Below are 10,013 nucleotides of genomic sequence, written 5' to 3'. Positions count from 1 at the left end.
AATAGACAATATTATAATTGCTTAATCCTGTATTTTATAGTTGATTTTTGTTCATTTTTTTTAATTACTACATTAACTTTAATATGACACTCTGTTGCAGATAAGAACAAAACACAAAACATTTTTCAGAATCAGACAGTATCCATCTGTGCTTTTCTGTAACATGCACCCCCTCCACCAAGAATTCTAACCCCACTAATTCTGTTAAACAAATTAGTTTAATTCAATAAACTAAAAGATTAGCTAAAATAATCATGTCAGCACTAGCAACAAACTTTATGGAAAGATAAAGCACTACCCTCCACTTAATTCAAGTTCCAACTATAAAACAAACTTTGCGGATATCATTTAGCCACTCCACCACCACCTTTGCTTTAGTATTTTTGCAGAAAGTGAGCCTTTTTTGGCTAAATTTCATTTTAGCTTTGTATTCTTGAATCGATGGCGGAGGCCAAGGAGGAAGATGTTAAGCTAGGAGCCAACAAGTACACAGAAAGGCAGCCATTGGGCACGGCGGCTCAGACGGATAAGGACTACAACGAGCCACCACCAGCCCCTTTGTTTGAGCCCGGGGAACTGAAATCTTGGTCTTTTTACAGGGCTGGAATTGCGGAGTTCGTGGCCACTTTCTTGTTTTTGTACATCACAATCTTGACTGTTATGGGGGTCAATAGAGCACCGAACAAATGCGCTTCTGTTGGTATTCAGGGCATCGCTTGGGCTTTTGGTGGCATGATCTTTGCCCTTGTTTACTGCACTGCTGGTATTTCAGGTGAGTTGGTTTGCTAATTTGGCTTAGATCCAGTCATTATGGTGGAAGGTCGGCATTTTATATGACTAAATTCTGAATCTTTACTGCATTCTTAAATCTTTGTGCATGATTTTGGGATCTTTCTTGTTATGTGACCCTGGATCTTGGTTCATAGGCTGTTAGTATTGATAATGATTTCAACAATTCTTGCCTAAAAACTTCTCACCTCTACTTTAATCATGTAATTAAGATTTATAATGACTAAATCTTCAAATTATTCGAATCAAGGAGTAAATTCTTCGTACCATTGTGTTGAAACAGGGGGGCACATCAATCCAGCTGTGACCTTTGGCTTGTTCCTGGCAAGGAAGCTTTCCTTGACCAGAGCTCTGTTCTACATCGTGATGCAGTGCCTCGGGGCCATCTGTGGTGCTGGTGTTGTGAAGGGTTTCATGGTGGGACCTTACGAAAGGCTGAAAGGTGGCGCAAACATGGTGAGCCATGGCTACACTAAAGGTGATGGGCTTGGTGCTGAGATTATTGGAACTTTTGTTCTTGTGTACACTGTGTTTTCTGCTACTGATGCCAAGAGAAACGCCAGAGATTCGCATGTCCCTGTATGTAATCCCTTTCCTTCTCTAATCTTTTGATTTTTCAGAATTCTTATAAATACAAGTGATAAGAAGAATGAATCTTTGAGGTAGCAATAAATTAAAATGAATGTACTTGATACGTTCAGTTAATAATTAAGAACAAAGATGAGGTTTTAGAAATGTAGGTCTGATCAAACGTTTTTTTTTTATTTAAAAAAAACAAACCTATTTCTTTTCTTTTCTTTTCTTTTTTTAGACAAGTTTAATATTTATTTAGAAAATGACTAACGTTTGCTAAAACCATGTAATGCAACCGCTGCATTATTCTATGTCATTTTTTTTAACACGTGTGGGTGTGGGAGAGAAGAAGTATGTTGCACTGCCAGAAATTTACCAAAATTGGGGACTGCATCGGCAAACATTCTTTCGATCGAGCATAGAGGGGACCCTTGTTGTAATTGATCCGTAGCTAGTATATTATCTGTTAAACTTGCTTCTTAATTGCGATTATGATCTCTGCAGCTTTTGGCTCCTCTCCCTATCGGATTTGCTGTATTCCTTGTTCATTTGGCCACTATCCCCATCACCGGAACCGGCATCAATCCTGCTAGGAGCCTCGGAGCTGCCATCATCTACAACAAATCCCAGGCATGGAACGACCACGTAAGAATAATGTCTCATCTATTGTGTGAATCAATTTGAAACGGAGCTATTGTTTATGATTGATTCTTGTTTGTCAGTGGATCTACTGGGTTGGACCCTTCGTTGGAGCTGCTCTCGCTGCAGTTTACCACCAAATCGTGATCAGAGCCATCCCATTCAAAAGCAGCAGGGCTTGCTAAATTTAGAAGATGCACGACGATTGTTATGCTAATATTATGGTTGTTTATGTAATTTGTGTGTGTTAATTTATGTGTAAATTGTGACTCGTGGAGGCTATTGATTATGGGGTTTGATGCAAACTAGATCTTGAATCAATGGACAGTATTATTATTATTATTATTATTATTATTATTATTATATATGTGTGGACTGTGGAGTTTGAATGCCTTATTATAAATGCTCAATTTTTTAGCATAGAAATCAGGACATTTCCTACCCAAGGTTAAGTTTGTACAATTTGTTGAGCCCAATAATGTCCATTTTTAAATGTTTCGTGGCTTTATTTGAGATTTGGATTGGTGAAATATATATATTTTGCCAATCTTTTGTAATTTATTTTCTTCGTTGATGGTGAAATTTTCTTGGTAGTGTGAAATGTTAGAATTTCTTCTCCAATTGAATACTTACACTACCAAAACATAGAGTATTGTATTACAAGAAGGGAAAGAGAAGACTAATGTTCGACCGAAACTTTCATAAACGAATTAAGTTATAAACAAAATTTATAGTTTTAAAACAAGCACACTTACGTTAGTATTAGTATTGCTTGAATAATCTAAAACCATATAAGAATCTCGCAAACAACACTTCGAAAACGTAGCCGCACTTAGGCAAACAAATAAGTTGTCTTGCATAATTATTTGTGACTTATTGCCCCATTAGATCGCGCTTAACTTGGACATTATGTTCACAAGTAAGTCAAATAAATTGAGAACGATAGAGATTTTGCTTAAAAATCATTTGATTATGGATGAAAAATCGTAAGAGTATATTATTCTCAACTAGAATCTGAGCAGTTTTTTTGCGAATATTATATACAAAAAACTATCTGTTGGATTTAGCTGAATTTTAGATATGATGTTTATAACATATGATAATGTATTCTGAACGATCGTGATTGGATTTAAACAGAATTTTTTGGCCTTAACGTAACACTCGAAAAATAAACAAAACTTTGTCTTGCAAAATCTTCGAAAATATTGCAGTACTTGGGAGAAGATTTTCGAAATATATAGTGAATTTGAAGCTATAATTCTTTATAATGGAGGAAGGTATTTATAGATGGTGAGGTAAAAATCTTATTATAATTCGGTTGATATTTCTTCCATAATTTTGATATAATTCTTCCACACATATTACCTTACCAATATTTGAAACTTGGTCCCCACGTATATGCAATTTTCCAAATTTATATTGGACTAGGTGGTTGATTGTTGACTGCTTTCTTGTATATGTCCATGACATACCTAGGCTGCATTGAATTTATTATGAACTTAAATTTCAAAATTCTTAAATATATTGTACTAGATTTTTGAATTTCATGTATTTATTGAAAATTATAATATCATGTATTATTTAATATTTTTGAATTGATTATTTTTATAATAATATCATAATTTGAAAATACATTATTATACATGTATTTAAATAAATAATTACATGTCGAAAAATCATAGTTCTCGCTATATATTTGAAAATAACCCTAAACAATTTGTGGAAATGTATGACAAGACAAAATTGGAAAAACTTAATTTCTTATGGTTATAAAAACGGTAAATTACCCAAAAATACATCTGTCAATGTTTTCATTAAAATTCAGTACCTAGCAACTATTTTTTAGAAATCAGTACCTACAAATCTATACATTTAGTTTTAGCTACCCATTAAACAAACTTTACATTTTTACCCTTTATTATTTAAATAAATATATTATTTTATCCACCAAAATTATATCATTTAAAATATAATTTTATCAACATATTGTTTCTCAATTATCATGGAATAAAAGTAAATACTTGTTTTGACATACAAAGTACCTATAATGAGGTTTCACATACTTGATTTCGCTCTTTGAATACTCTAAATATATAATAAAATACTATATTTTCGAGCATTCACCGTAAATTCAGTCATTGTTGGTATTTTCATGAAAAATGCATTAGGATGACTTATTCTTGTCATTTTATTTTTAGAAAAAACATAGGTCATCACTCATCATGAAATAAAATTAGGTATTTATTTTGACCAACAAAATACCTATTTTGGAGTTACAAATGCTTGATTTTACTATTTGAATACTCCAAATGTGTAAGAAAATACTGGATCTTCGAGCTATCACAATAAATTCAATAAAGTTGGTATTTTCATTGAAAATGCATTAAGATGGCTTATTCATGTCATCTAAATTTTGAAAAAACACAGTTTCTCACTCATTGTTGAATTAGAAAAATTAGTTATTTTGATCAATAAAATACCTATTTTCGGTTTTCAAATATTTGATGTGACTATTTGAATACTTCAAATCTTTAAGAAAATACTTAAGTTTCAAGTAATATTAAGTGACTTTTGATTGTGTCATTTGTGAAGTTAAAATGTGATACTTAAATTGGTACAAAGAGTATGTAATTAGAGTATATAAATACATTATTTTACCTAGTAAATACTCGTATCCAATTATTTGATGATGCTAAAATATAATTTGAAGTTAATATTAAGTGACACAGATGATGATTTTCGTAAAGCAAAAATGTGATACCTAAATTAATACAAATAATACATATTTCTAGTTCACAAACACTTGATTTTACCTTTTAAATACTCAAATTCGATTGAGTATGTCAAAATATATAATTTGAAGATAATATTGAATATTTTTTTATGATGAGATTTTTGAATAAAAAACGCGTTGCCTAAAATTGGTACAAATAGTATCTATTTTAATTTCACATATACTTGATTTTACCATTTTAAGACTCAATTTTGATTATTTCGGGATATAGAAAAATATAGTTAGTAATATTGAGTGACTTTTGATGTGTCATTTATGAAGTTAATAAAATGTGATACCTAAATTAGTACAAAAAATATCTAATTCGAGTCTACCAATACTTTATTTTACTTCCTAAATGAGAAGTATTTTAATTTGAGTTTGCAAATACTTGATTTCGTAAATGAGATACTCACAATATGTATTAAAATACTGGATATTCAAATAAGCAATGTAAGTTCATCAAGTGTTGGTATGTTTATGGAAGATATATTTGGATGACATATTCATCTCATTTAATAATTAAAAATAAATAAATTCATGATTCTCAACTAAGCATGAAAATTTTAAAGTACTTAGTTTTACTTGAGAAGTACCTAATTTGAGTTTGCAAATACTTGATTCGTAAATGAGATACTCATAATATGTATTAAAATACTATATATTCGAATATGCAACGTAAGTTCACCAAGTTTTGATATTTCTATGGAATAAGCATTTGGATGACATATTTATATCATTTAATATTTTTTCTGTAAAAGAAAAAATAAATTCCCAACTAAGCATAAATATTTTAAATATTTGCTTTTATTTGAGAACTACCTAATTTGATGTTGCAAATATTTAATTTCGTACATGAGATACTCATAATATGTAATAGAATACTGGATATTCGAATATGCAACATAAGCTCACCAAGTGTTTATCTTTCCTTGGAATATGCATTTGGATGACATATTCATCTCGTTTAAAGAAAAAAATACTAATAAATATAATGAATAATTACCAATAAGTATTATGTCAAATAAGTATAATTGTCAAATAAGTCATTCAATGAATATAAAAAAGTATTGTCAATTAATATTTATGAGTATTTTATAAATAATTGATCCAAGAATCAATAGATATGCTTAAAGTGCAAACTTCAAGCTCATTTACGAACTATGTTCATAATGCATCTCTCGATTAGTCCATGATGAATAATGAACAATGTTTATTTATTTAAATGATATGAATAAGTATACTAATGAATTTTCCATGGAAAGATTGCATATTCGAATATCCAGTATTTTAATGCATATTGTGAGTATCTCATTTACGAAATCAAGTATTTGCAAACTCAAATTAGGTACTTCTCAAGTAAAACTAAGTACTTAAAAATTTTCATGCTTATTTGAGAATTTTTTTACCAAAAAAATATAAATAAGATGAATATGTAATCCATGCTTAGTGATCGATCAAAACTTTCATTGTAAAATTCTTAGTAAAAATTAATAATATTCAAGCTCGAAATAAGCGCAAGTGCACGATGTCAAGTAATAATATAGTTATTGACTTTCAATAATCGCAAGTGCACGATGTCAAAATATTCAATGCTTAGTGATTGAGCAAAACTTTCATTGTCTAAGGACTACATTTCTCAATTATTATTCTCAGTTATTCAATTTTTAGCAGCGATACTTCAGATGATTGTTTACTACTACGATTATTAAATAAAAACTCAATGAAATGGTTCAAGGATTAAATGATGCAATAAATAAGCTAGAATGATTGATTAAAGTTCAATGAGAATTGAATTTGTTGAGAATCTCAGTTCACCTACCCCTCGCTAATCTACTCAATTCATTCGACAATGATCTATGCTTTCGACGAGATTTCATATCCAACTTAACACGTCTTCTCAAACTATGCCAAACTAATTCAACTCAGTGAAGTAATTAAATCTCTTTAATTATTTATCGATGGTGAATTGCATATCGTTTTATTAAATCTCATAGCTTTCGACCTACTGGACTATGACTATAGACGTGTATCCGACTTCATATTTCTCTATAAATTATAAATCCACGGATTATGCTAATCGTTCCTATCACGGGCTATTCTCTCGAAGAACATTGTCCGGAAATCTTCAAATCTTCGCTCTAAGCCTTTTTTCTCTTTCAAAGCTTTGTGGCTGTTGAAATGTCCTTGAACATGTCATCCAAATACATCTTGGATGGAAACACGAGCACTTGGTGAACTTACGTTACATATTCGAATATCCAGTATTTTAATACTCATTATGAATATCTCATTTACCAAATCAAATATTTTAAAACTGAAATTAGATATTTCGGAAGTAAAACTAAGTACTTGAAAAAGTTCAATACTTAGTTACGAATTTGTTTTTTTAACAATTAAAAAAACTATTAGATGAAATGAACATGTCATCCAAATGTATCTTGGATAGAAATGCGAGCACTTGGTGAACTTACATTGCATATTCGAATATCCATTATTTTAATACTCATTCTGAGTATCTCATTTACCAAATCAAGTATTTTAAAATTAAACTTAGGTATTTCGCAAATAAAACTAATTATTTGAAAAAGTTCAATGCTTAGTTACAAATTTATTTTTTTTAACAATAAAAAAATAATTAAATGAAATGAACATGTCATCCAAATGCATCTTGGATTGAAATGTGAGCACTTGGTGAATTTACGTTGCATATTCGAATATCTAGTATTTTAATATTCATTCTCAGTATTTCATTTACCAAATCAAATATTTTAAAATTGAAATTAGGTATTTCGCAAGTAAAACCAAGTACTTGAAAAAGTTCAATGATTAGTTACAAATTTATTTATTTTTTTACAATAAAAAAATAATTAAATGAAATGAACATGTCATCCAAATGCATCTTGGATGGAAATGTGAGCATTTGGTGAACTTCCGATGCATATTCTAATATCCAGTATTTTAATATTCATTCTGAGTATTTCATTTACCAAATCAAGTATTTTAAAATTGAAATTAAGTATTTCGCAAATAAAACTAAGTACTTCAAAAAGTTCAATGCTTAGTTGCGAATTTGTTTTTTTTTACAAAAATAATTAAATAAAATGAACGTATCATCCAAATATATCTTGGATGGAAATGCGAACACTTGGTGAACTTACGTTGCAAATTTGAATATTCAGTATTTTAATACTCATTTTGAGTATCTCATTTACCAAATCAAGTATTTTAAAATTGAAAATAGGTATTTCACAAGTAAAACTAAGTATTTGAAAAAGTTCAATGCTTAGTTACGAATTTGTTTTTTAACAATAAAAAAATATAATTAAATGAAATGAACATGTCATCCAAATGCATCTTGGATGGAAATGTGAGCACTTGGTGAACTTACGTTGCATATTCGAATATCCAGTATTTTAATACTCATTCTGAGTATTTCATTTACCAAATCAAGTATTTAAATATGAAATTAGGTATTTCGCAAGTAAAACCAAGTACTTGAAAAAGTTCAATGATTAGTTACAAATTTGCTTTTTTAAACAATAAAAAAATAATTAAATGAAATGAACATTTCATCCAAATGCATCTTGGATGGAAATGTGAGCATTTGGTAAACTTACGATGCATATTCTAATATCCAATATTTTAATACTCATTCTGAGTATTTCATTTATCAAATCAAGTATTTTAAAATTGAAATCAGGTATTTCGTAAGTAAAATTAAGTACTTGAAAAAGTTCAATGATTAGTTACAAATTTTTTTTTAAACAATAAAAAAATAATTAAATGAAATGAACATTTCATCCAAATGCATCTTGGATGGAAATGTGAGCATTTGGTGAACTTACGATGCATATTCTAATATCCAGTATTTTAATACTCATTCTGAGTATTTCATTTATCAAATCAAGTATTTTAAAATTGAAATCAGGTATTTCACAAGTAAAATTAAGTACTTCAAAAAGTTCAATGCTTAGTTGCAAATTTGTTTATCTTTTAAAAATAAAAAATATTTAAATGAAATGTACATGTCATCTAAATGCATCTTGAATAGAAATGCGAGCACATGGTGAACTTACATTGCCTACTAGAATATCCAGTATTTTATTAACTTTTATGAGTATCTCAATTACCAAATCAAGTATTTAAAATTGAAATCAGGTATTTCGCAAATAAAAATAAGTATTTCAAAATTTTCAATGCTTAGTTACGAATTTTTTTAAAAAAATAATAAAAAAATAATTAAATGAAATGAACATGTCATCTAAATGCATATTGGATGAAATGCGAGCATTTGTTGAACTTACGTTGCATTTTCAATTATCCAGTATTTTAATACCCATTCTGAGTATCTCATTTACCAAATCAAGTATTTTAAAATTGAAATTAGGTATTTCGCAAGTAAAACTAAATAATTGAATAAGTTCAATGCTTAGTTGCGAATTTGTTTTTTTAACAATAAAAAAAAATAATTAAATGAAATGAGTATGTCATCCAAATGGATCTTGGATGGAAATGAGAGCATTTGGTGAACTTGCGTTGCATATTCGAATATTCAGTATTTTAATACACATTCTAAGTATTTCATTTACAAAATCAAGTATTTTAAAATTGAAATTAAGTATTTCGCAGGTAAAACTAAGTATTTCAAAAAGTTCAATTAGTTGCGAATTTGTTTTTTAAATAAAAAATATTTAAATTCAATTTACATGTCATCCAAATGCATTGGGAATGATGAGTGGAAAGAGAAGATGACCAATAGAAATATGTATTTATATCAATTTTTATTAATTAAAAGGGTAAAAAGGTAAAAATGCATAAAACATATATTAAAAACTAACTTGATTTTTTGTCAGGTATCAAAATACAAAAAAAAACTACTGGATACTGAATCTTAAATAAATTTTTGACAGATGTATTTTTCTCCAAATTGCCCTTATAAAAATAGTCAAAATTTAAGTGAATATTTATTAGATAGATTTATGCCATAATTAAAATAAAAAAGATATATTATTTAATTTAAAATATAAAAATCAATCGTTAAATTTTCAAAATTTCAAAATTTTAATTATATAATGAATCACATTAGAATTTTTAAAATAAAAATTATCGTAAGTAAAAAATAAAAATTTATTAAAATTATATTAAGGGGAAATTGCTCATAAATCCCTAAAACCAAACTTAACTTGTCCCTAACTCCCTAGCCATCAAAAACTCTCTTTTAACTCCCTAAACCTAT

At 28.6% G+C, this 10,013-nt stretch overlaps 1 protein-coding gene across 1 annotated transcript; it reads left to right on the top strand.

Moving 5' to 3' along the window:
- The first annotated feature begins 336 nt into the window (after positions 1-336).
- Positions 337-2,362, top strand: LOC140831210 (probable aquaporin PIP-type pTOM75). The gene is made up of 4 exons (XM_073195045.1): positions 337-772; positions 1,073-1,368; positions 1,867-2,007; positions 2,085-2,362. Exons 1-4 carry the CDS (start codon positions 442-444, stop codon positions 2,184-2,186), a joined length of 870 nt encoding a protein of 289 aa, XP_073051146.1. The 5' UTR covers positions 337-441; the 3' UTR covers positions 2,187-2,362.
- Positions 2,363-10,013: the final 7,651 nt, after the last annotated feature.

This window comes from Primulina eburnea, chromosome 4, assembly GCF_022965805.1.
Source record: "Primulina eburnea isolate SZY01 chromosome 4, ASM2296580v1, whole genome shotgun sequence".
Lineage (NCBI taxonomy): Eukaryota > Viridiplantae > Streptophyta > Magnoliopsida > Lamiales > Gesneriaceae > Primulina > Primulina eburnea.
The sequence above is the reverse complement of the archived record's forward strand: the minus strand, read 5'-3'. Positions and strand labels throughout refer to the sequence as shown.

What these genes read in the sequence shown, in the direction of transcription:
- LOC140831210 (XM_073195045.1), top strand. Translation starts at nt 442, where the DNA reads ATGGCGGAGGCCAAGGAGGAAGATGTTAAGCTAGGAGCCAACAAGTAC. An exon ending in CTGCACTGCTGGTATTTCAG is followed by an intron (nt 773 to 1,072) that starts GTGAGTTGGTTT and finishes GTGTTGAAACAG; the next exon opens with GGGGGCACATCAATCCAGCT. An exon ending in CCCAGGCATGGAACGACCAC is followed by an intron (nt 2,008 to 2,084) that starts GTAAGAATAATG and finishes CTTGTTTGTCAG; the next exon opens with TGGATCTACTGGGTTGGACC.